The sequence below is a fragment of the Lasioglossum baleicum genome, chromosome 1 (genome assembly GCF_051020765.1).
Source record: "Lasioglossum baleicum chromosome 1, iyLasBale1, whole genome shotgun sequence".
Classification (NCBI taxonomy): Eukaryota; Metazoa; Arthropoda; class Insecta; order Hymenoptera; family Halictidae; genus Lasioglossum; species Lasioglossum baleicum.
Window position 1 is genome coordinate 9,706,818 of NC_134929.1, and position 27,936 is coordinate 9,734,753.

Genomic DNA, 27,936 nt, shown 5'->3' on the forward strand with positions numbered 1-27,936 from the left:
TAGGTATTCGCGTGTAAATTCCGCTTTTACCTCTGCTCGGATAATGGAGACAGAAACTTCGGCGTCGAGGAGTATCAGGGTCACCATTAATTCAACACGATGTAGGCGTGTAGCTGATAAGTCTCGGGGTTAAAGAGATCGTTCGGATCCCACAAAGGGAGCACGGACTATCGGGTCAGAAGACGATTCTACTAACCGCCGAACGTGTTTATTACGTGGTTCGAGGAGATCGTTTGTCGTCTTGGCCAATCGGGTGTTCGCGCTGCTAAGAAATAGTTAGGACACGTGCCGCTGGCTACGAAATAATTCACCTGTCTTCCACCTATAAGTGCTCCTGCTGGCAAAGTGTGAACTAACTTTCTGCGAAACTACTGACAGACATAATAACGATATAGAGCGTGATTGTCGATTCTTCGATCGATAAGAATGACACAGCCGATGAACGAAATGAAACGTTCGGCTCTATAGAATGGACTGTTTACCTCAATCATTGTTTAAAACATTACCTACCGGTGATTATTCCATAATTGTTGATTGTCTATGGTTCGTGGCTGAGGATTTTTTAAAAGAATCCTTCAATAGCAACAGCAATTTTAATCATGAACGAACAACTCACCCCCAATAACAAAATCCAATCATTTTCTTCGGGATTATTGTGTAAAAGAAGATTTTCAAGCTTCCATTTCGTGCAGTACAATGATTGAAAAGCCTATTAATAGGCTACCGGTAGGGGAAAGTGTTAACATATATCCTTCATGTATAGAAACGATTAACGTTGTCAATAACAATTGTCAGTTATTCGACAATGAAGTTTTCACGTTAAATTGTGATCTATTAGATGATTGCACAAGCACGTGACCAATTTTCACAGATGTCGCAAACTGTACTACACGACAGAGTGTAAAAAAAGCTATATTCTTTAAAATTTAACCATTGAATTTTATTTTTAAATCGGGTACGAACTTATGAAATCATCTGATAGTGAATTTCAACATTAAATTAAAATTACCCCAATACACAATTACAGTCAATATTCGGTGTAAGGAAACATGAACTGCACGATCTAAGGAAAACGCAATAGTACGTACTGTACTATTGTGGATGGATTCTCAAGAATGTATAAATATGTATACGGAGTGTACTATTAATAAATAAATAGGCTATGGAAGTCATAGCACCCGCCACAGCTGGAATCGCTCGCTAATGGATGCGACTATCTTCAGCCCAGAAGTGGATGTCTCTGTTCAATGACGTATTAATGGCAGCAGGCCGCTAACGCGATTAAAATTGCATCGTCACTGACGCAAGAACAGCCGGAGATAATTTCAGTGGCACGAAGTCACGGAACCAGGGAATCTGAGAACACTTTGCTCAATAATCGGTATGTCAATACACGCCACCGTCTATGTTTGTTTCCCAATTCCGCGGCCCGATGCGTTTACCCGTTTCCCCGGTCGACAAGTTCAATTACGTCGGGGAAACAACCGGAGAAATACGGTATTCCACAATTCGTGCTACAGAAAAACAGAGGGAAGTTGAAAGTTCAATACCTTCATTACTTAAAATAGCTACATGCGTAGCTGTATGCTTCCGAATAATGCAGATTACGCCTCGTAAACTTAAAAATAGGACTTTTCAGGGCGATTGCGGCCTAGATTGATCTTTTATCTAGCGCTTTTGACTACTGAAAAAGCCCATCTTTGCATTATCGAGAAATGAGAAGGCGTATCCCACACCCTTGCAATCCCAGAAACGAGTCTACTTCCTTAAATATTGACAGGCAGAGTTGAAACTCGTTGTTTCTTATTTAAAGAAGCATTAATTATAGAGACTCGGGAAGAACGAAATAAAATAAAACTGCATACGCAAAAGAACAAACATTTGTCTCGAAGAATTATCAAGATTTTCTAGAACGAGATAAAATAAGCTGTCTCTATTTACGATTGTGTTTCAGAGACACGGCTCCCTTAAAAAATGCAGCCAGGTGCATTCTACGGGCAGGATGCAACAACGTGTCGAGATCCAGCGGATTCGCGGCCGAATCGTTCTCGCGTCACGTACCCGTGCATATTTCAGCGTGCCGGCACGTTGTTTTCTGGCGTGCGCGTGCACTTGGTTGCAGGGGTGCATCGGAGGGTGCAGCAGAGGGTGCAGCCGAGAGGACGAAAGGGTGCGCGTCGGAAAACCCGGGTCGATATTGACGTAGGCCCGTCGCGAAACCTTACGCCGTTGTCGACGACGAAATTCCGTCGATCCAGAAATTCGTGTGATCGTTCTCCTCCCTCGAGCATCCCCTGAATAATTTAAACAATCAGCTCGCCCTGCCACCCTTAACACAACGATCAATTTCCGGCAGGTTAATTGAATTCGAATTACGCGCCGCACCGGTTACCAGAGCGCTACGGGAGCCCATTAATTTTTCTTCCCCCCTCCAAATTATATTCTCCTTTTCTTTCTTCCACCGAGCTCGAAACAATTACCGTAATCACGCTCGTATATTTATATTATCTCTTTAGATACCATTCTTTCGGATTTTCTCACGTACTCGCTTCATTTATACGGTTTATCTGTAGTTGCGTTCCTTCGTACCGCATTTTTCTTGTGTACGTGATAGCAGTGTTTTTCAAACTTAAAAGATACTGCATGCGTGCTCGTTTAATCTTGGTTTTCTTTCAGAAATCGCTCGATGGCCGCGCATGTTGCTTTTATCTCTTCCTCGTGCGTTCAGGGTTATTGTAATTCAGTTTCGCTTTGTTCCGTTGCATTAATTCCTTGAAAAATGCCGCTCCGAGGGGTTGAACCCTCGTCCGTCCTCATTTCACATCAGAAAGTACACAGTAATTTTTAAAATATTAGAGAAACTCGTCTCTTATTACTTATTGTCTTAAATACATACGTCAGACCCCGTAATTCTTAAAAGTCAAGGCTACTTTGAAGCAGCGACGGAGTTGCACGACGCTTTTATTAACGTGTTTTCATTCGGTTACAGCATAACAAAGACGTTATCGCGACTAATATTATTATAGCTCTTGTTCACGTTTACTCGAGGACGTTCAACCCCCGCGCACCCTTGGGAACAGGCGGACGACGTCTACAGGGGTGGCGATGTGTAATCATTTAGATGTAATCTTGCGATGGTTGGAGCTTTCGGGTCGTCGCAGCTTGCTCCTAGGAACAGTTCTCCAGCTTTTGGGGATTCGATTAGACTAAAAGTGCGAGATGAAAAATTGCACCGCGACGCACACGTATAATTCATAGTGGTGGACTTTATGTATTTATGTGGTAACGCAGACCCATTCACTTCCGAGTGAAACGCACATTTTGTAAGAGACGAGTGCGTGCACCATTTATATTTCATCCTGAATATTTCGCTTAGCATCCCCGAACTGTGAACGCTATTTAAATTAATATGAAAATTCGACAATTTTCTACTTTATCTGTTTAAAATCTGACGACACGAATTAAACACAATTGCTTACATTTAAATTACAATTTAAATCACATTTAAATTTCATCCTAAATATTTCGCTTAGCATCCCCGAACTGTGAACGCTATTTAAATTAATATGAAAATTCGACAATTTTCTACTTTATCTGTTTAAAATATGACGACACGAATTAAACACAATTGCTTACATTTAAATTACAATTTAAATTACATTTAAATTTCATCTTGAATATTTCGTTTAGCATCCCCAAAGTGTGAACGCTACTTAAATTAATATGAAAATTCGACAATTATCTACTTTATCTGTTTAAAATCTGACGACACGAATTAAATACAATTGGTTACATTTAAATTACATATAAATTTCATCCTGAATATTTCGTTTAGCATCCCCAAACTGTGAACGCTACTTAAATTAATATGAAAATTCGGCAATTTTCTACTTTGTCTGTTTAAAATCTGACGACACGAATTAAATACAATTGGTTACATTTAAATTACATATAAATTTCATCCTGAATATTTCGTTTAGCATCCCCAAACTCTGAACGCTATTTAAATTAATATGAAAATTCGGCAATTTTCTACTTTATCTGTTTAAAATCTGACGACACGAATTAAACACAATTGGTTACATTTAAATTACATATAAATTTCATCGTGAATATTTCGTTTAGCATCCCAAAACTCTGAACGCTATTTAAATTAATATGAAAATTCGGCAATTTTCTACTTTGTCTGTTTAAAATCTGACGACACGAATTAAACACAATTGGTTACATTTAAATTACACTTTAAATTACATATAAATTTCATCGTGAATATTTCGTTTAGCATCCCAGAACTCTGAACGCTATTTAAATTAATATGAAAATTCGGCAATTTTCTACTTTGTCTGTTTAAAATCTGACGACACGAATTAAACACAATTGGTTACATTTAAATTACACTTTAAATTACATATAAATTTCATCGTGAATATTTCGTTTAGCATCCCAAAACTCTGAACGCTATTTAAATTAATATGAAAATTCGGCAATTTTCTACTTTATCTGTTTAAAATCTGCCGACACGAATTAAACACAATTGGTTACATTTAAATTACACTTTAAATTACATATAAATTTCATCCTGAATATTTCGTTTAGCATCCCAAAACTCTGAACGCTATTTAAATTAATATGAAAATTCGGCAATTTTCTACTTTATCTGTTTAAAATCTGACGACACGAATTAAACACAATTGGTTACATTTAAATTACAATTTAAATTACATTTAAATTTCATCCTGAATATTTCGTTTAGCATCCCAAAACTCTGAACGCTATTTAAATTAATATGAAAATTCGACAATTATCTACTTTATCTGTTTAAAATCTGCCGACGCGAATTAAACAATTGCTTAAATTTAAATGAAATTGAATGAAATGAAGAGTTCATGAGGTAACATTTTTTTTTTCTTTACACTTTTTTTTAATTTACACTCTGTTCGCTTTAAATGAATTTCTAGGTCCCTATAACAAGGAAAAATAAACACTAAAAATACAATTCTACTTCTGTGACAAAGGAATATGCACGACGAATTATACTAGCCTTCCACTCTATGCCGAAACGAATGAAACGTCCAATGCAGAAAACGACATTTTATTTAGTTCGCATTTCCACGAGTAACACCAGAAAAATATTTTTCCGACCGGAAACCCGTGTACCGAGTATTTCTGTTTCCTTTGTGGACTCCCGAGGGTGAAATCCGATCGGGGAACATCGAAGAAAATACCGTGAGTGAATTTTTAACAAAGAACAGTCCACGGTAGCTCGAACGAGCACCGCAAATATTTATCAGATTCGATATTGATACACAGCGGCAGTTTCGATACACCGGTCGAACGAATAACGCGATACTCGACGGATGAAGTGATTCGAGTCGGCCAGACAGTTTCGAAAACCGTATGTATATCGTCGCGGCTGATTTTACGCGGACGAGAGAACGCGATGAATTAGTAAAAACAAGCTAGTGAAAAATCGACGGGCTATGCATGATCAACGCCGACTCGAAACAAATTTGAGCTTTTACACGGGGAAACACGATCGAAGACTATCGATATAAATAACGGAGTCCGGCGTGCGAGAGGAAACGAGGAGAGCGAGCTTAATTGAATTTCAATATTTGTAGGCGGCGTGTTTGGTTTTCGAGAAACATTTCACGATGAATCTGGATAATTATTTCGTTACTGCGCGACGTTATGGTCAGCATAATTGAAATGTTTTCCGTTCCTCGGTGATAAAACCGTGCGGCGTCAGCGGAACGCTCTTTCTGCAGTCGCGCGTTATTCAGAATTGGATATTATTCTTTCGAAACGCTTGATATGTGACTAGTACAAACATTTCATGGGTTCAATAACTGCGAGTTCATTGTGGGGAAGCTTTACCTGTAACAAAATATCGTACGTTTACTGAAAGATACAGTGACTCCCACTAATATTCGGACACTCTTAAAAGCACCGTAACTTTTCAAATATTGGGCTATGAGATTTGAACTTTTTTGGAAAGCTAGAGCAATTTGTTTACTACAGGATGTGAAAAGAAATTTTTTCAAAAATTGCATTTCACCGGAATTGTAGAGGAAATGCTAAATGTTGCATTTCACAACTTTTTTATGCGGGCCTATATTGAAATTTTGAAAAATATATTTTGCAGATCTGTGTGGGTTATATGCATCGTGAAAGTTTCATCGAAATCGGTTGATGGGGGGGAAAAATGACAGTCACTGAAAGATGTAAGAATTCTTAGATTTACTGCTGTTATAGGCCGAAAATCGTGAAAATCTGCAATTTTTACCATCTTTAAATGCTTGTAGCTCATTGCAACGTCGACCGATTTTGACGAAATTTTCAGGATATGTTTAATTGAAACAGATCTACGAAACGTATTTTTAAAATTTTCAATATAGGCCCACATAAAAAAGTTGTAAAATGGATTTTTTAGTATTTTCTCTACAATTCCGATCAATTGCAATTTTCGAAAAATTTCTTTTCACATCCTGTAATGAACTAAGTGCTCTAGCTTCCGAAAAAGTTTGAATCGTATAGTTCAATATTAAAAAGATTATCGCGTTTTTTGGAGCGTCCGAATATTAATGGGAGTCACTGTATATTGGAGCGGAGAAAATTGTTTTTATTGCACTCGTTAATTGCAAACGGTTGATGCTTATGCAGGTCGCAAGGATCAATTTATGGATACAGAGATGAAACTCATTATTTTAATGAATAACAGAATCGATATAATTTCAATGAAAATGCTATTAGCTATTAGATTAACTCTTACAATTAGCACTCGAGTGCTGATGCGCCACTAAAATTGCTGTACCATTATTCAAAATATTTTTTATACGATAAATAACTTAAGAGTTATTTTAAGTCGTCATGTTACGAGACTCACCCTGTATAGAATTTAATTAAGGTGGAATTGGGCAAGTCCGTTAATTGATTATTTTTATTACAATATAAACGAAATTTCTCTAGCTTGTATTCATTAATGTAGTATAAGTTACTATGAACTATTCGACATAGATGTCGCCGAAGAATAAAGGTGTTTTCCTCGCTTAAATCAACCAATGCCAAACAGTCACGTGCTAGGTACACGTACAACTTTGAGGTTACCCTGAACGTGCAATAGTTTACAAGTTATTACTATATTCTGTTTGTTATTTTAGGTAAGTACAACGAATATTGATATAGGTTTACATTAAATAAACCGTTTTTATTGTATTTTTTAAAATTTATTCGAGAAAAACACTAAGATGATCTTGCCCCGTAAATAGTACTGCACGGGGCAAGTGCGTACTATCGCGGTGGGGTAAGTGCGTACTGTATGGAAAACTATAAAACTAAACAATATATTTAATGCAATAAAAAGCATTTTGTAGCAGGCTTGATAATAATTCTTTTCTTGCCCCGTAGCACTTGAAACAAGGTTCGAAAGCATTTTCAACTCTCAGAGACGGACTTGCCCCATTTTCGGGGCAAGTACGTCCTAGTTGACACTTTCTACAATATCCTATCAAAATGATAATTTTCAAGCAAAATTAGAATCCTACATAATACTAATTCATCAGTAATAACTGTGGCAAGAGTTTAATACCAAGAACGTTAAGTTTTTACATACCAGACTGAAAATACATCAGTTTAAAGTCCAACTTTGCAAAAACTAGGGCGGACTTACCCCACTCCACCTTATTCCAGTTCGGAAGAGATGTTTAATTTTCGAGTTAAAATAGCTCCGGTTGCAAAAGGGTTAACCTACGAAAGGGATAAACAGAGGTTCTTCCAACATTAATGCAAAGAGCTAATTACGGAGCCGCGGTAAAGTCGACGTAAATCTTTACTTTCGCATCGAAAAATAGAAACAAATGAAATGCACAGTCTAATCGCACGGAGAGTCGGCATGCGACCGAGCTGTATATTCTCAGCCACGTTCCAAAAATAAAAACAAAGGTAAATTCATAAAGTTCAAAGTACAGACATGCAAATTTTGCAAGGCCTCGTCGGGCGAGTCCCTCGGTGAATTAACGAGCTAACAGTGAGTTGGCGAGTCTCTATCGGCATTATTCGACGGCAGCACGCTCGCCTCCCGTTAATCTGGTGGCATAGCTCCGACGCCATTATCGAGCTCGACAATGTATTTTTACATAATAACCCGGCCGGCAGTCGTCGTGGCGAAACAACGCTCGAAACGGAATAAAACCGCGGCGAGGCAGAATCGATCCGGTTCGCGAAATTTCCGAATCACGGCGAATGAATTCGCGCGAAGCAACAGGTTGTTCGAAACAACGGGATTCGCCAGAATCAACGAAAATTCGCGCTCCGGTTACGTCGGCAACCGAAAAACGAATCGAGGAGAATTCGTTTTATGAATTTTTCGAACTCGATAGAGAAACAAAAACGCGAAACAGCTTCAGATTTTTTGGTAACTTCGCTTACCCGAAATTGTTTATAGTCTTCCAAAGCAACGAACGGTTTCTAAAAGTGGAGGGATACTCATTTTTCTTAGATCGTACAGTTCACGGTTTCTTAGATCGAATATTCATTATTCAAACATCCCCGACAGGTCAAATGTTCATTTTATTCGTTTATTTTGCAACGTTTCACACTCTTCGTACTTTACGAATGATTCTTAACCCCCCTACGAGTAGAATTGAATGATTGTGACGTAATCACTCGTTGTAAATGCACGTAACTATGATTGAAAGGGAGCCATTCACAGTCAGAAATTAGACAACTGATTGAATATAACTAGACTGCGAATTTTTATGCAAAAAAATGTTCTGCATTGGTTGTGGGAAGCAGGAATAAAATAAAAATTGATTTCGTCCCTCAATGACTTTGTTACATTAAAAACAACATTGCGATATTCTTAAATTTTTCTAATCTTGTACTGTTTTATATTTCACTCGACCAATTTCTTCATAAATGCATAAAGACCCACAGTCTAAATATAACTCTGTAGTTTATGAATAAATAAACAGCGATACTGAAGGTTGATGCCAAGGGGTTGAAAACAGGGAAATCGGGGTTGTAACTTGTCGAATCCGTTTTAAGCTATCGCGTTACTGGTCCGCATGATATATGTGATTTTACGGCTTCGCTTTGAACCGCAGAAGAAACCCGATAACCCTGCTTCTGGACGATGGTCGCGATACCGGGCACGAGAAAGGGGTGAAAAGGGGCCGGAAGGTCGAGGGTTGAGCTTCAAGTCTGAGAATTTGCGAACTCAACACCGGTCCGGGGTATCGTGTGACGGTTGTCGAAGAATTTCGACTGTGTATGGTGCAAACGGGGGTGGCAGGTGAGGGAATTGCGATCGAAGTTTATGAAGGAGCTTCTTCCACGAAGTAGGGATTATGGGAATTATCCGGAGAGCTCGCGGAAACAGGAAGTTGTAGAGAAAAGATTTTTCAGGAGACCACAACAGAATATTAACACTAGAACAATGGAGTCAGTGTTCACAGAAACATCTTCATCATTCTACCGTCAATGATATTCAAAAAAATGAAAGTAGCCCATTAATATCCTCGGCGAGTAGTCTGTTAACGCCGATGACCTGATCGTTCTCGATCCCCTAATTTCGCGAATGCAACGAATCTCGTGACGCTGCAACGGGCGAATGCGCCGCCGAAGAAGGCGAGCGTGACTGACGTTTGTTATTAATTGCACGGAAATGATTCAACGTTGACGGAATGGCGCATCGCGATCCGGATAGTAGAGACACGGGGATGCCATGTGAAATTTAAGCGGTCGTCGCATAGGCACGACATACCGCTGTCATACCCGATGGCCCGTTAGCGCTGCCTCCAACACGTGATTTCCGGTAATTAGGTCAACGCCTGTGCTCGCGCCATTGTGCGCAACGCTATTAGATACTCCAACGGCGGGGCTATGATTTCCTCGTAAGTCTTCCATCGCCACTTTCGGAACAAACATCACCCTGAAGCGCATGCTCGTCGAATTTAACGACGGTGTTCGATTCGGTACCAAAACTCTACGGAGTTTCATGGGATTACATAGCAGCCTCTGTACAAATTGGAAACTCCAGTACAAGGAATTCGAAGCAGCAGTGACAATCAGTCCCATGGAAATCACCGACTCCAGATTTGACCGACAATAACTTTAGTCGACGACAGTATTATTCGATATTCACTGTCGCCGACTAAAATCGTTGACGGCCAAAGTTATTGTCGGTCAAATCTGGAGAGCCGAATATAATATGTTGGAGTATACACCGAAATCCACGGTGCATGCAGAGAAGGAAAGGGCTTTTGGCCTGCGTCGCACGTCGAGTGCCGCCATTTCTCCGCACTCAAGGGCCTAAAGAGGAATAAGGGAGATATTCAAGTTCAGCCAGTCCTAGCTAGCCTACTACCGGGCTAGTCACAGCTCTCACACGGTTCGCTAAGCGTGTTAACATTAACAGGCAATCGCTAAGTATTTCAGACATTCGTATAAAGTTCCATTATATCGTGTTATATGCAAACACAAATTATTCACACCTGAGCAACGGTTATTCCACCTCCTAGTCTATAATCCCAACATAATAAATCTTGACTTCCCAGCTACTTCGATTCGAAACTCGATCATAACCCTCGACTTCGTTCGCGGAGCGCTATACGTCGAACGGTGAACCACTCCAAGCGACGCAAGCACCGCAACAACATCCGCGATCCACCTCCCTTAAAGCGGTCCCGTCAAAGTCGCAAAAGAAGACGCTGACTCGATCAAAGCCAGACGGGGGCAACCACCGGCAACACCTCGCTGCTCGAATCGACTTACAGAAATTTCAGCTATATCTCGGTCCGTATCGGAAAGCGGCCGTGTACGGTAGGAAGAGACGTTGTGTCGATCTTACTTGGATCGACCGTAGGCTGCGGGCGTACCAGGCTTATCAGAGAGCGCGGGTTCTACCGTGTACAGGCTCTATCGTATCGATGTTTGCATCTTACCTTGCGTGCTGCCGTTGGGTTGGCCGGGTTGCGGGATCTCTGGATAAAGGGGCGATAGATGCGGCGACGGCTGATTGTTGACCGGTCCTGTAGAATGCGGATTGGCTGTCGTCGGTGTCGGCGTCGAGGACAGCGGTTGCTGTGATTGTTGCGATTGCTGGACCGTGCCGGCGGACGTAGGTGTTGCAGCGGGGTTGCATCCGCCGGCCGGCTGCTGTTGTTGCTGCTGCTGTTGTTGTTGTTGCTGCTGTTGTTGCTGTTGCTGCTGCTGTTGCTGATGCTGGTGTTGGGTCTGCTGTTGCGGTGTCGGAGGTTTTTGGCCGTCCGTCGAGTCGCCGGGTGTCTCTGAAACCGGCCAACGCGGGTCAGCTCGGGTATTAATCCACGTAGACAGATGTCCGGGACTGTGTTCTACTCTGTCGCAGCAGCGAGTGTCTCTACATTGTTGCGCGAGGCCCGGTGCCCGGATAATCGGCTGGCGTTGCTGTGTGTTTCTGTCACTCTCTCTCACTCTCTCTCTCTCTCTCTCGCTCTCTCTCTCACACTCTCCGCTCGGCCGAGATCCCCTAAATCCCCTCGTTCGTTGCCGCGGATATCTTTCGAGTGGCATTTCGTGTATCTGTTTACATACTTTCTGTAAGTTAACTGCGTCACGGCGAAATCCGCGGGAGAAAGCACTCACTGTCTGTGTCTGTGCGCCCTTCGATCGGAGGCTGTTGCGCTACGCTTGATAAGCACCTTCTTCCGACACCCACCCGGTAAACCAAGCTTGTGTGCGTGTGTTCTACCACGGCGACTATTAATCAGCGGTGTCTTGTGGTGGTTCGGGATACACCATCTTTTGCTACATCAACCTCCCGGCCGCGGTCCCATACCCAAGCAAAACCAGTGTATGAATAATGAGGAGACACGGTATCTGCCCGAAGAGTTTCGGGACTCCCGGATATGCTAGCGAACTTCTTTGACGGAAGATCCGCCGCTGCGAACCGGAGCTATCGATCAACGAGCCTGCGTTCCACGGCTGCTACGAAAGGCGAACACTTTCCAGCACACTTCCGTAATTGCATTCCGCCGTTCTACGATCCGCGTTAATCTACGGCTACGGGCGGGAATTTTTAGCAGGAACGGTTAATGAAACGCCGATGCGGTGATTAATGCCGACCGATCGATTCGCGATGCTGTTCGGCCGGTGTTATTCGGGAGGTTTGTAGACTTGATTGGTTTAGTTTGTAGATTCTCTCGCCAAGTTTGCCTAGCGGTGTTAAGAGAGCGTTGTACAGTTTCAGTGGTCGGAGGAAGTAGAACCCGTCACACGAATTTTCTACCGGGAGTAAGAAGGGGGACAGCTTATTTCTAATGCATCTTGTTCCTTGCAGTGTTTCAATATTAGACGTTTGAGGAAGTAGAAACCATCACCAGACTTTTCTACTAGGACCAACGAGATGAGCAACTTGTTTCTCATGTGCCCTGCTCTTTGTATTAAGTCGCAAGCTCATTTCTTTCTTACAGTGTTAACAGGAAGCTAATATTGTACCACACAGTTCAAATATTTTAGTTTGGAGAAGTAGAACCCATACAAGATCTTTCTACTAGGACCAAGAGGATGAGCAGCTTATTTCTCATGGGCCCTGCTCTTTGTATTAAGTTGTAAGCGAACTTCTTTCTTGCAGTGTTAACAGGAAGCTAATATTGTACCACACAGTTCAAATATTGTAGTAATTCACACAGTCACAGTCATGATATTGTAGTTTGGGGAAGTAGAACCCATCACCAGATTTTTCTACTAGAACCAAGAGGACGAGCAGCTTATTTCTTATGTGCCCTGCTCTTTGTATATATTAAGTTGCGAGCTCATTCCTTTCTTGCAGTGTTAACAGGAAGCTAATATTGTCACACACAGTTCAAATATTGTGTTCGGGGAAGTAGAAACCATACAAGATCTTTCTACTAGGATCAAGAGGATGAGCAGCTTATTTCTCATGGGCCCTGCTCTTTGTATTAAGTTGCAAGCGAACTTCTTTCTTGCAGTGTTACCAGGAAGCTAATATTGTACCACACAGTTCAAATATATTAGTTTGGGAAAGTAGAACCCATACAAGATCTTTCTACTAGGACCAACAGGATGAGCAGCTTATTTCTCATGTGCCCTGCTCTTTGTACATATTAAGTTGCGAGCTAATTTCTTTCTTGCAGTGTTAACAGGAAGCTAATATTGTCACACACAGTTCAAATATTGTGTTCGGGGAAGTAGAACCCATACAAGATCTTTCTACTAGGATCAAGAGGATGAGCAGCTTATTTCTCATGTGCCCTGCTCTTTGTACATATTGAGTTGCAAGCTAATTTCTTTCTTGCAGTGTTAACAGGAAACTAATATTGTACCACACAGTTTAAATGTTTTAGTTTGAGGAAGTAGAAGCCATCACCAGATTTTTCGACTAGAACCAAGAGGACGAGCAGCTTATTTCTCATGTACCCAGCTCTTTGTATTACGTCGCAAGCTCATTTCTTTCTTGCAGTGTTAACAGGAAGTGAAATATTGTATTCGAGGAAGTAGAACTTATCACAAGATCTTTCTACCAGGACCAACAAGGAGTTCATTTCTAATGTACTCTGTCCTTTGTAATTACACCGCGTCTGCGCAATTGTTAAAAGAGTACATCGATCGTCTCGCAGAAGGTAGTATTAATACTCAGGACAGAGAGTTATACAATAATGTTTAGTAACGTTCAACCCTCTTGAGAAGAACTAAGAACTAGAGTTCCTCCGCATGCTTTCACCATTGGATCGCGGATTTTATGCAATTATAGCGCGACACGTGTGACAAACTCGAATTAATAATACTGTAGCCAGGTTTCTACATCCTTCAGAGTGTAGCGAAACTCTCAGACAAAATGCGATGAGAGAAACTCCGCCCCTGGGACCCAGAATACGCATAAACATCCGCAGTCCACTTATCTCGTCGGTAAAAGCGACGACCGCGTTATCGTCTCACGGTAAAAGAATTAGTAGACTGCGAACTGAAATTTTGCTAATTACCGAACTCCGGTTTGTTAATGCGACTATAAATTTTCGTTGGACCACGAGCGTCCAACCGTGATGGTTCTTAAAATTGAATTATGTAATTCTAGGTTGTCACTATAAATGCATAAACGTCCCCGTTTCATTCAGAGTTATGTTTCCACCGCAAGCTTTCCAAAATGTACCGCACGTTTTCACGTAATTCCGCCGTTTTAGTTTATCGGGGAGGTTGAACGATGGCATTTTTTCGGCAGATTTACAAGCTCTCCGCTATTCCGGAAATCAAGCTCACGTCTGCAGGCTAATCACCACGAAACCCAATTACATTTTTTGATTTTCAAAGCGCCGTCGTCCCCGTGCCTTTGCCCTTCCGCCTCGTTTCAAACCGGACACCGTGATCCCTTATTTCCTGACCAGTCGGAGTGGACAATTTCCACGCGTCCGCGCAAATTTGCAAATCCGAGGACCAGACTACGAGAGGGTGGAAAACCCTGATCGAAGTCGCGTCTGTCGGCGTCGAATGCGAATTCTCTGACGATTTTTGCGTGTGGACATTTTCAGCGAACACGTTCACTGCCGTTGTAAACTTTAAATAAATCAATACGTAAGTGAAAAATTCTTCGTTAACAATTACCGTCGTTCATCGTGAGATATTCAACAAAATGGATTTTCACCCTAACTTTGAGGGCTACTTTCACCCCCTTAACATGAATGTCGGTAGAAAATAAGTTTTTTAGTTCTATATCGTACAAAAATTTCATTAAAATCGGCGTGTTATGATTGGGTAACCTCCCTTGCGAGAAGTGCGAAGTTACTTTCAAACAAATCATATGAAAATCGTCGAACACATTTATTTTTAATGATTCTTTATTTAAGCAGAGATATTTCTAATTCGTGTAAAAAGAAAATCAGCTTTACCAGTAGAGAACCTTTGGCAGTGAACGTGTCAATTGATAAAATGTGACGACTATTGCTGGTTAGGTAGTTTTGGTGTTTTCAGATTGCAAAGTGATCAGGTTGAAATTAGGTGTTCATCAATTAGACTGCGGATATTTGTGTACATTAAGATTGTGCATATAATTTAGTAAATTGAATAAAATATTCGGTGTTCGTGACAACATTGATATCAGTGCTCTGAACGATTTGCAACTAAATATCATGAACGCACAAAGTCCACAGTCTGTGAAACGCAGGTGAATGTGAGGATCGAGTTTGGTGTAGAAAATTCTCTATACATGCGTGTGATAAAGAAACATGTATACAAAGAGATTATCGTACAAAATTCTTGGGACAACTAACGCAAGACTTCCATGAAAACAAGATGGAAGAAAAATGTAGCACATCTATAATTGGAAATATGCAAAAGCTCAAATTACCCATGAAAAGTCTCCGTTATCTCGCCTCGGAGAACAGATTCCAAAACCTTAAGCAACAGTGTATAAACACAACTGGTACACTGTAAATAAATCATTTGCCCGTACAACTAAAGTAAATCCACCGTCATTCCGTTAAACTAAAAATAAGAAAGCTCTACAACTCGGAAGCAGGTTATTTTGGACACCGAAAGTAATACCCCAGTTACCATTCTCTAATTACCATTCGCGACGGAAAAAGCATCTTAACCTTTTCGAATTGGAAAAGAATCGCCACTGCCGACATGTACTCGCAGATAGAGATCGAATATTCTCGGATGGAATCGCTGGCGTCATAAAATCGTAACTTCCATAAACGTGTTACCAACTTTGACCTATTAAGTCGTGTCACGAATAATTTACGAAACCGAGAGTTAAACAATTTATTAGCTGTACCAATCAATATTATTGACTCCCTCTTTACATATAAAATGACTGCCATTAATATTCGGAGGGTCTCAAACAAATTATCCGAGTAAATTATTTAATATATAAATAGCAAAGCACACATTTTAGTCACATTCTACTTCAGGCCATTATCAGTTATTTCTTTATTGATCTTCAGGGCTATATTTATCGTTATTATGCTTATTATTACACTATAATCGAATGAGCATTTCCTTCTTGTCTGACCAAGACAATCCTATTCCACTTGAAGATGTTAGAAACTATCCCCGTATCGATCTTTAGGTATTTTTACTTTTTCATAATAATAAACACAACAAAATTTTCCTGTGGTCTGACCAATGCGTGCATATTCTACTTCAAGACAGAATTACATCAGAATCAGGAATAAATAAATGCTCGAACGTAAATTCGTACGTACATTTAACCTGGTCTGACAAAAACGATCACATTCCACGTAGAACACTTTCCTCAATCCAGCACTGAAGTCATTGAAAGTCAGATATTTAAAAAGTTATCGTCTTCTTAAGAGTGTCCGAATATTAGTGGGAGTCGCTGTATATAACATCTTTGAAAATAATCTCGAGCAGACCCACGTGTACGCCATCTTACGGGTAAAACCATTAAAATAGTTTTCTATATTTTCGGTAAATTAAAAAATTCGTTACGATTCAGGAACTTCCCATTAGACTGCTTAATAATTCCTTGAGCTACCGGTTAGATAATTGTCAAGCAAAAGCTCTGTTACAGTTCGATAAACGCTCTTATGTCGCAGAGGATTTCTATTTTATCCGTGGCACGACTTCGCAGGTTCTTATCGTCGGCAGGTCAGAATGGGTGGCACCATCTGATAAGAGGCATGAAAAACTCACCGTTTTCCGGAAACGACGTGGACCTTATCACTGGCAGCAGGATCCCTTTCTGTACCAGCTCGTCCCTGCTAGCTCGTACCGAGATTTTCCTCTCGAGCGCTGCAATCGCGAGAAAACAACCCCCGTTTAATCGGTAATCGGACCTCTACACAATTTTCACAGAATTTTCACACGATTATCCATGAAATTCCCCAAGAAAATCGCATACTCACACAAGGAGGCGGCCTCGAACTTGTCCGATTTCTTTTTCCGTTTCCACTTCCACGGTTTGAAGAGTCTACCGAGGGCTGAGAACTTGCTTTTCCTCTCCAAGGGTGGTGTTCTCGCACCCGAGCCCAAACTGTTCGTCCGTAGAGCCGCCCCATTTTGTTTCTTCGCTGTAACAGACAAATGGAACCAACGGTCAATCCCAGCGTCTCAAACCATTCCGATAAATGAACATCGTATTATCATCAACCGATTTTACCCGCGAAATTACCATTGCAATTTCCCAACGCGGTTGGTAACGCGAGCATTCGAGTTTATCGACTTGGGATAGCTTCCCGTGAAAGCAGCGCAAGCTTCAGACATCTACTATACCGACGAGGGATGAAACCACCCTCGACAGCAGCGTGTTACCACCCCCTGAATCGATCACCCCTTTTGGTTGAACGGCGCTAACGCTATCGGAAATATCGTTTATCGATGCCCGCGTGGGCTCGTTTCGAAGGGGATTTCATAAAGAGTTTCGCGAGAAAGTCGCATATCGAATCGTCCGTGGAAGCGAATGCATTCGACGAATTTCGATGTCAAACGAATTACCTGGGAGAAGAACCGCGATGGAAAGTTTTTTCCGTGCAGACTTTCGCTGGAAATCGATTGGAACGGATTATCGAAAGCTTCTGCAACCGTGCGAACAAGCACAGTTGTCGAACGTTCGCGATTGTTCAGAGGCTCCCCGAGGGGTTGCAGAAAAATCGGTTGTTGTTCTAACAGCGTCTTTCTCTTTTTTTCCGCGGTGGTTTATAGAATTTCTCCGCATTGTGTATCCCACAGGGGGGCACGCCACAGGACAGCTAGTAGAATATGACGTTAACGCCATGAAGAATGACGCGCACATGTCCTGAAAGTGGAACTTAGGCTATTGTGCTCGTAGCAGGCGAAAATATTCGCCGAACCGGCGAACCAGTATTTGCAGAAAACCGTATCGAACGCGTCCGGCGAGGTTCCGTGGCTCCGTTGCCTCCTCTTAACTCATTGTTAGACGGCCATGTCGATGTCACCATAAAATCAATACCCGACACCGTGGCCCCATAGATATTTAATGGCTCTCGTGTTTCGCCGCACGGATTTGTCTCGGTAACTCGAAACTCGACACGGCTGCCGGCGATCTATCTGTATCACCTGACCGAATAATAATGATTTCTATGAACAACGATTGTTTAAAGCGACTCGGGAAGTGGCACGGCCCGATAAGATCAAGATGTCGACCCTCGCAACACGTCACCAGCAATTTGAACCATCAGCAGTCCCAAAACTTTATGTCATCCATATGATTCAGCTGTCCTGAAACTTTGCACCCTCAAATCAGATCATCCATTAGTTGAAGATCCTCGTTTGTATTGGCAGTCAGTTGTCGAAAACCTCTGCTACGGCATGTTACTCTGGCTCAATAAAGTGTCGTTGCCCGTTCTCGATAAGTCGAAATCTGAGAATAGTCTATTGGGAAAGTCCCATTGAAAGAAATTTCATCCGGTTCAGCATTTTAGATTAGATAATCGAAGAGGAAAAGAGTCAACGAAACTGTGCGTGTCAAAATAAATAAGTTTCCTAAATATAACAATTTATGAAGCATCAGCGATGCTGTTTGCGCGAAGAATTTGCAAGACTCTCGACGGTTTAAACAGTTCATTTATTGTAACGAAGAAGTTGTAAGTTTCTTTACTACGTTGCAAACACAAACATTGTACAGGCGGTTGATTACGCGTGGTGCTCTCTTGGATGTATTAGACGATACTTGTTTTCTGGTAGACGCATTAGAACTGATCTTTCGGCGTGGCAACCGTTAACGAGTGATCGAGCGCCATAATCGTAACGGCCGAATTAGGAAGAGATAAGATTGATTAGATCCTTCCTAGATGGAGCGTCAAGTACGGATCGATACATTAATACATATATGTGCTTGAATTCGGAACGGATGCACAGGGTTAAATAATTGTTCACCCCTGAAGCTTTAAAGAACATATTCAGCAAATAATCCAACGTCTCAATTGAAATTCATTCATCTCAAAGTGCTTGCCTAAAGGTAGCAAAAGATTTTCTCACCCCCTAAGATTTAATATAATGTTTCCCCAATAAAGCAAATAAATCTTCCAAGCAAGTATTTCTAGCATTAATCTAGTCTGAATATTTCAATTGAAATTCATTCATCTCAAAGTGCTTGCCTAAAGGTAGCAAAAGATTTTCTCACCCCCTAAGATTTAATAATGTTTCCCCAATAAAGCAAATAAATCTTCCAAGCAAGTATTTCTAGCATTAATCTAGTCTGAATATTTCAATTGAAATGTTTTCATCCCCTAAGATGACATTATTTATTTTCGTAGAAACCGCGAAAAATTCCGAAAGTTGTACAATCTATAAGTAATAGTATAGCAAGGGGATGTTTCAGTGAAGCGTCCCAAATGGGCTAAAGAAAGTGTGACCCGCCCCCAAAGATTGAATAACGCATTTACCCCCGAGGAGATAGTCGAAGGTCGTAAAAACCCCTCAAGAGAAACGGTTTTAGTCACGACTCCGATACAAAACCTCCCCGAAAGAGGCTCCGCACCCCGGGTTCCGTCGCCTGCAGACGTATTTTGCTAAACATCGTGTGCACCCCAAGGCGAGAGACACATCAGCATCCGTCAGTGCAACGTGTGCAGGAGAGGTCGTGTGTCACTCGCGTTAAGGATCGTCTTTGATGGTGAGGAGAAGAAAGGGCAACGCGTAGGGCGTTGTCGAACGGCAATTTTGGGGGTGGCCCCGGTGGGGAATAACGGATGATAACGTGCGGTAGGGCAGTTTCGTCGGGAGCTACGATTATCGGCCTTGAGCATCCCTCCGGGACACTTTTCGAGGATCTTCCAGGCTGAATTCTTGGCACGACGCTCTGGGGTGGATTTAGTCCGACTGCCGCAGCACCTAGTTACGATAGGTCCTTACAGGACTAATTCGGGATGATTAATGAACGGGTGTAAGCAGCTATTGCCCTTCCCATTAATTCGCGATGGATTTTATGACTCGGCGACCTGGACCATTCGAGTCGAAATGCCATTGAATAATTTTGCTGGTTAAAACGATTTCTTGAAATTGGTAATCGAGCCGAGGGAATCGTTCGTAGGGTGGTTGTAGGATCGAGATCTGGGGACTTTATTTAAAATTAAAAAATGTCTGCGTCGATTCCAAGACAGCTATTGCCCTTCCCATTAATTCGCGATGGATTTTATGACTCGGTGACCTGGACCATTCGAATCGGAATGCCATTGTGGATGTTGAAAAATTTTGCTGATTAAAACAATTTCTTGAAATTGGTAATCGAGCCGAGGGAATCGTTCGTAGGGTGGTTGTAGGATCGAGATCTGCGGATCTTTATTTAAAATAAAAAAATGTCTGCGTCGATTCCAAGACACAGAGGTTAAATAAAAATTTCTCTCTGTTTTAATTATTTTATTAAACTAAAACTAATACGTTGATGTTCTTAAATTTTTTTTAATATATTCACTGATTTAAATTGTACGTATCATTTTTTGTTATAAATGCATAAAATCCACAGTCTAATAATTACACGTATCCGAACGAATCGATGTGAATTTTGAAAGAAATGAGATAGAGCAATGATTTTTATTTTAATTAAAGCTGAAATATTGCAGGATGTAGGAAAAATAAAGAGATTATGGTACGAACGTTTTCCTTAATTAAATGTTCATTTACACAGGAAGCAAGGCAAGTGTTCAATCTTTTTAACTTATTTCTCATCAACGAAACTTTTAACTGCTGCTGATACATTATTTCTTTTTGTACAATTTTAATCGATCTTTTAATCGAACTAATATGACTGAAATTTTCGGGTCGACTAAGTATACCGTTCGATTAAAAACTATTTTGGCGTGAATGCAGTATCATATTTTTTCTGTACAGTTTATGCCACGATTTATTTGCATCATCTGAATAGTAAGCCATAAAAAATCTATCCGTACACGGTATTGGATAAAAAACAATTTTCTTGAAATTCTAAAAGTGTAACAGAGATTTTCAAGGTTAAAAAATGTTCGTACCATAACCTCACTATTTTTCTCATATTCTGCAATATTTCAGCCTCAATTTTAAAAAAGAAATCATTGCTCTATCTCATTTCTTTGGAAAGTTCTTGGATCTTGACACAAAATTCATCACTTTGTCCCGCTGTGCGGAATCGGAGTTATATATATGCGGCTGCATTGTTACTCGAGTTGCAGTCCTAGAACTGCGAAAGACCGCGGAAACGATGTAACGGCATTGCACGCAGCGTCTCGAGAGCCGAGTGCAGCTCCGATCTCTGAGAGTTTTCTCGAGACTCAATGCCATCGGAGATGGCTCAGCGGGCGGACTGTTGGCACGGGATTCAACGGGGGAAGGCATTCCTTGGCAAGCATCGCCAAGATCGTGGGTCAAAATTACTTGAAGAACGCTCGATCGATCGAGCATGCGATATCCATTTCAAACCCGTTCGCCTAGACGATGGCCTTCGCTCCCGATGAATCCTATCGGCGAGTCAATGCTCGCCTACCCGAACCAACAGCGAACAGCGTCGTTATTTTCGAAGGGCTCGCGGACATTTCCTCGTTACGGCACTGCTCAGTGAAATTTCCGAAGTTTCAGATCCCGGAGAGTCAAGTCCTTGCGCCACAGTGTTTCTCTTCGAGGAATCGAAGCTCGTCGAAGCAAGAGAAAAGATATAGCAAGCAAAAGCGAGGTGGATGCAGTCATTGGAAAATTACAAATTCAGTCAATTTTATCTGTCCTCTCCAAATGTGATACCGGTGGATTGTTGAGATTCTTCCGATTAAAATCAGTCCAAACACGACGCGAATCGGTCCACTTTTGTGGAGTTGATTCTTCCTGCGTAGCAATCATACGCATGCCCCTAATCTTGCTATTCACGTCATGTTTGGACTGATTTTAATCAGTAAGTTCCCAACAATCCGCTGATACTACCGACTAGGTAACACAAGAATAAAATATTTCTCTCCATAACGCGAAACTCGAACGAACATAAAAGTACTAAAATAAATGAAGCAGCGTACTCGGAGAAAAAGCATAAATCCGAAGAAACGCGAATAAATCGTGTAGAAACAGCATTAAACTAAGGTAAAATGAAAAGAACACACGTTTAAGTGAAGCGAAAGAACTGGAAGTATCGTCGAGATAAAAACCAATGAAATTAAACGAGATGCACATAAAAAAGTTTATATCTGCTGAGCGAACGTCGAGAGCTTGGTGCTTATTAGAGTAAGTGCCATCAAAGAGGGACAAACTTTTTCATGTTAAGTAAAACAAATGACGATCATGTTTACCGTAGAGGCACAGATTTATGGAAATTTTTCATGTTCATTTAAGCGATGGCGTTCAGGATGGACCGAAACGGTCTATCGCGGCGAAGATTCGCCGAGAAACGGGAAGGAAAGCGGTATATCGGTGGCTCGAAGCGGAATAATTGACGCGACAAAGAGCTTCCGGTATCTGGGAGGCCTATTCACGCGCGTCAAAGCCCGTCGAGAGTCGTTGCACCGATGTGCATCGTCTACCGGTTCGCGGACAATGGCAATATTAACGCGACGATGGAGAGTGCAGTTCCCATTGTTCTACACGGCGATGCATCTTAACGTGACCCGCCCATTATCGCGTCAAGCCGCTGAAAAAACGGGAGACAAATCGGCGGTGACGGGATCACGTGGTTCCCGTGCAATGCACTTTCGACGAAATCGCTACGGAATCAGTGCGTCTTGCTGTTTAACCCGTTCGCCATTAATTTTAACACTTCTGGGAATTTTATGATAGTCTGTATTCATTAGAATTTTATTAATAAATTTTACAATAGCCAACTTGACACTTCTGGGAATTTTATGATAGTCTGTATTCATTAGAATTTTATTAATAAATTTTACAATAGCCAACTTGACACTTCTGGGAATTTTATGATAGTCTGTATTCATTAGAATTTTATTAATAAATTTTACAATAGCCAACTTGACACTTCTGGGAATTTTATGATAGTCTGTATTCATTAGAATTTTATTAATAAATTTTACAATAGCCAACTTGACACTTCTGGGAATTTTATGATAGTCTGTATTCATTAGAATTTTATTAATAAATTTTACAATAGCCAACTTGAGAAATGAACGTTTCAATGTACGCTCATTTTCAAAGGGTTAACCCTATGCACTCGGAGCTATTTTAACTAGAAAATTAAACATTTCTTCCTAGCCAGAACAATTTTTATTTTATGGGAACGAAATTGATATAATACCTCGTATAATATTTAAATGTTTAGTAATTGATTATGTAAACAATATTTTGAATAACGGTACAGCATTTTTCGTGGTGATTCAGAGTCACCACTCGAGTGCTAAGGGTTGAAACTGAGAATACTTCATCCCTGGTGAAAGGGTATTTCACTTTAAATCGTAGTGGCTGCTCAGGAAAGCTTATCGACGGGATGCACTCGTTTTCTCTGTTCTCCACGGAAATTCCATAGCCGTGGAAAATAAATTTTCCGCGTTCCCATTCTTGCTCCCGCGAGGAACGGCAGGAAATGGGAGGAAAGGGCGAGACTTTCTCTCTCGACGTCAATGTCTCAAGGACCAGTTAAAGCGGGGGTGGCCGTCCAGCTCAAGGAAACGATGACATTGTCCAGACGCGGCGTCCTTGCATCACGGAGAAGGACTGTGATCCTGCGAGAGCGGGACCCTTCGCGTATCGATCCCTTCGAGAGAGGTTTCAAAAGACATTCAAGTCAGAAACCGTGTTTACGAGTGGACGACATAAAACTGTACAAAACAGTGTAATAAATACACATTGACGATGAGCATTCTGCGGATCTTTATGCATTTATAGCATATGGAAATTTCTATAATACGAGAAAAACATTTGTATGAATTCATAATGCTCTTATTTCATTTTCACCAAAAGAAATCGATGGATGAAATGTTATCTTCATTTTAATTTTCATAAAATTATATACATAAAAATGAGAATTTGCATAAGGATCCTCAGGCTAGGGACGAGAGCGCTTGTAGTTTATCATTCGGCTGTGAATTTATACAGCAGTCATTTCATCCAGCCGTGTAAATTCTTACACCCTCTTCGAGGCACTTAAAAGTTTCGAGCATCTGTATATTTTCTCGCGAAGAGGCTAAGCGAAATGAATTATCGAGGCGCCCTGTGGACGTGTCTACTTGAGAGGATTTTTGTGGAAGGCTGTTTAAGGCGTGGGATAGTGAGCTGTGAGGCTGTTGGAGATTTGTGAAAAGATTTATCGTAGAAATGTACCCATCGTCGGTTATAATATTATAATTGTTGGAGAGAAATTTCTGTCGTATTTGAAATAAGCAGGTAATCTAGCTAATAAATGAAAAACACATGTTGCTGGTGAGTGATTGGGAAACAGGAATTGACATTTCACATCTAAAAGATAAAACATACAATATATTTTTATAAATTGATTCAAATGTTTTTGTTAACGCGAAGGCGTATCGTTATGTAATTTGTATTTCGCGCTATACTTGTTTTGTTTTCTCGTCACCTATGCTCGCTCTAATTTAAATGTATATGTCGATCTATATTTTGTACATTCTCGTTCTGTCTGTATTGCCCTTACTCGGGCAGTATAGTTCGCACCGTCATAATAAACGGATCTGTCTTCAAGTAATCGGTACATTCTCTTTGTCTGTCCACCTCGTAATAATCTCACGTTAATACTCTATATTCTTTTCACTATCGGGCTTCAAGATTAATTATTAACGAACCGCTCTCTACAGTTTTCTTTAAAATACGTCAGAACTTTCCCTCCAACCTAATTATATTGTTCCAGCATCATTTCTATCATTTCACTTGTGTTTGACGTACTTTTCAACAAGATTTTTAACCACCCAGGTCAATTTCCCTGAGCACCATGCACGATCGTGAAGCGCAGAGTCGGCGCGACGCGCGTCCACCGGTCGGCGTCGATCGAATTAAGGCGAATCAAGTGTTTTTCGAGCAGGCGTTCGCCTAAGTGAGTTGTCCCGGCTAAAGACGGGACAAAGGCTTCCGCGTATTCAGCCGGGCACAGCGTTATCGATCACCGCCTCGAGAGTTCTTGAACGCGTTATCGAATCACACGGCAATTTAATCCTCGGGACGGACGCGTGTCACATGGCAGCGGAGTCGATCGATCGATAACGAACTCTCCGGTACTTGTTACGCAGCTAGCTGGCCAACCGCACCCGCACCTATACATATACCCGAGAAGCACCAACGGCCACTTCGTGATTCCTAGTTACGGTTAGGAGATATGCAAATCGGAAGCCACGAGCCACCCCCGGCAGACACACTTGCGAACGTTTAATCCGGGCCCGATGCCGGCCCGGCAGGATCCATGGATCCGGTGAAATCCGCCTTCATGAACGCGTCCGCGAGGATTCCGTTCGACGTGTCAACAAACCAAATCCGCATTAGGACGCGATCCTGTGGGCAAATTTCGGGGAGATGATACCGGCTAAAGAGGGTTGCTGAACCCGGCCAGAGCTAAATTCTGGCAATGTGTTGTTCTGCCGAGTGATACCGTGTTCGTCGGCGTCACTGACTGCAGAAAGAGGACTCGTCCTTTGAAACGATGTTAGCTTATCTCTGCCCAACCTTTCCAGATCCTTGTATACCGCTTCCAAGTAACCGTTGCTTAATTATTCTCTGCACAACTAATTAGATGCCTCGGGGGGATGATGCAAGCTAACGAGGGAAGCTAAGCGCTGCGAGGCTAAATTCAAGCCATTTTTACACGGAACAGGAGGACGCGTGTTTATAAAATAGTAAGCACATTCTAAACATTATGCAAATCATTATTACAGCCGACGTTCTTTGCTAACTAACTGTTTCGGAGTAATTTTAGTTGAGTTATTTCTTCGTTGAAAGAAGGAAGAGCATTTACAGAATTATTCTGGGTGACGTGATGTCGTCAATTCATCTTGATCCACCCTCGCGAACTGTTCGAGCAAGCATTGAGTCAGTATTTTGTCTATTAGCTTCAGCTTTTAGGGGCACGATGCTGGTTGGAGAGGGTGGGGAAGCTTCGGGGAGTTAAATGCAGCCAATCCATTTTTTCGGTGAATAGGGGGATGCTTATGGGATGTAATGTATGGGGTGCGGCGAGATGAAACAGTCGCAAGGCTGAAAGCTGTAATCCAACCCTTGTTTGATGTTCCAGTAATAGTTTCCATACTCTGGTGATATATTCGCCACGTTCTGTTCGTCTATTTTGTTCCATTCGAAGTCGACATAAATTCAATCTTTTCCGTTTTATAAAAGCAGAACGTGCCAGTCACTTTGTAAAAGGTGTCACTGTATAAAAAGAACAAGCATTCGTAAGAACGACCCCGAACATTTCCACGGGTTCAGCAACCGGAAGTCCTGGCAGGGACTTAATTGTGCTAAAAGCCGGACGTCGATTAAACAAAAAAAAGAGAGTGGTCGCGAGGGTGGTTGGAATCGAAATTCCCACGCAATCGACCAAAGAACTCAATCAGACAGCACTCAGGGTCGGGCGTGGCCGCTCGAAATTTTCGTCGTTTGTGCTAACGAGAGGCCACGATGCGACGATTTCCGCGCGCGGGAACCGGCGCTCTGTCGTCGTGAGTCCGTGTAGGCAGAGATTAATTATTGTTGTTAGAACGATCGGGACAGAGGGGCGACGCGCGACGGTGACGCGACGCTTAACCAGGTTGCGGTTTCGATATTGCCGGAGCGAGCATATGTACCCGAATGTCAGTCGAACCACGGTAATATGTCGCCGTCCGGCGAGGCATAAGTGCTGGTCGGCCATTGGCGACGCTTTGATGCAACAGGCATGCCCGACGCAACAATGGACAAACGTTATTGTTCCAGGGATCTTCAACCGTGCCGAGCGCTCCCATAATCGGCCAGCGACCGCTGCTAGACGACACACTGTCCTGTGTTTTCTCGAAATTCCAACAGCTTTTTACATTGGTAACAGTATTCATAGTTATTAACGAGGATCTTAATGCAAAATAAAAATTGCGGACGGAGAATAGTGCAGTAGTGCTCGGTTAAATTTACATTCACAGTTCGGCTGCCAACAGCCTTCTCGACGCTTTAATAATTCCATGACCTTTTTTGTGCAGATGTATTCAAATCTTTAGTCTATATATATAAAAGCGAAGTCCTGACTCACTCACCTATCAACGCCCAGGCTAAACCCTTGGACCTAGAAAGCTGAAATTTTGTACAGAGGTTTCCTTCATGATCTGTACAAGGGATAAGAAAGGATATTTCGAAATTCAACCCCTATGGGGGTGAAAAGGAGTTGAAGCGTTTGTATGAGGAATATTTTGTTCGGATTTAGTTCATACTTGGTCTTAATGCTCTTTGATACACATAATCAAACACCTGTTTCGGCATTTCAAAAAATTGAACCACTAAGGGGGTGAAAAGGGGTTTCGAAATCTAAGATGGCGACATGACATAAAATTAAAACTCTACAGGGGTGGATAGGGGGTTAAAAGGTTTTATGGAGAAATAATAGCAATTTCCGCGGACATTAAACGGTTTCCTGTGCGAGCGAAGCCGCGGGCGAAAGCCAGTAATTTATTAAATACGAAGACATTGTGTAATATGAAGAATGTTTTTAGTGGCGCCTCGGAGCCGCCATTCGAGTGCCAAGGGTGAACATCGTACGGAGGCACTGACAAGCGAATTGTCAGGGAGGCTGACTCGTGTAAATTTAACCGAGCAGACTTCATGTCCCTGTATAGAATATGGATCTCGCTCTGAATGAAAAATTTTTATCTCTCACGCCCGGTGGATACAATCCGAAAGACACGTCGTCTACCAGGTTTCGGGAGGAAGGTTTTCGTTACGAACAATCAGCGTCCGCAGGACTGGGGTTGCAGTAGTAAATGCGGTTAAAATCCTGAGGGCGGTACGCAATAGAGACATCCTCCGCGGCGGCATTTCATCCTCCATTCACTCGGCCTCTGTCTGCGCTCGATTTCACCTGAACCATGATGGTGC

At 41.7% G+C, this 27,936-nt stretch overlaps 2 protein-coding genes across 13 annotated transcripts in view; both read right to left on the reverse strand.

Annotated features, from left to right (window-relative positions):
• The window catches only part of LOC143213022 (uncharacterized), a 156,373-nt gene extending 145,455 nt beyond the window's left edge, over positions 1–10,918 (reverse strand). For both annotated transcript variants that reach the window (XR_013009846.1, XM_076432464.1), the window contains exon 1: positions 1–10,918. This exon is cut by the window's left edge and continues 21,530 nt beyond it. The gene's annotated coding sequence lies outside the window, so the exon portion shown is untranslated.
• The window catches only part of LOC143212889 (phosphatase and actin regulator 2), a 422,446-nt gene that overhangs the window by 259,381 nt on the left and 135,129 nt on the right, over positions 1–27,936 (reverse strand). For 10 of the 11 annotated variants that reach the window (XM_076432224.1, XM_076432243.1, XM_076432234.1 and 7 more), the window contains 3 exons: positions 16,866–17,030; positions 16,654–16,752; positions 10,944–11,288 (listed from right to left, as the gene is read on the reverse strand). In XM_076432224.1, the coding sequence (XP_076288339.1) occupies positions 10,944–11,288; positions 16,654–16,752; positions 16,866–17,030 (609 nt within the window). The remainder of the gene's footprint in view (positions 1–10,943; positions 11,289–16,653; positions 16,753–16,865; positions 17,031–27,936) is intronic. The other variant, XM_076432258.1, reaches the window with a different exon arrangement.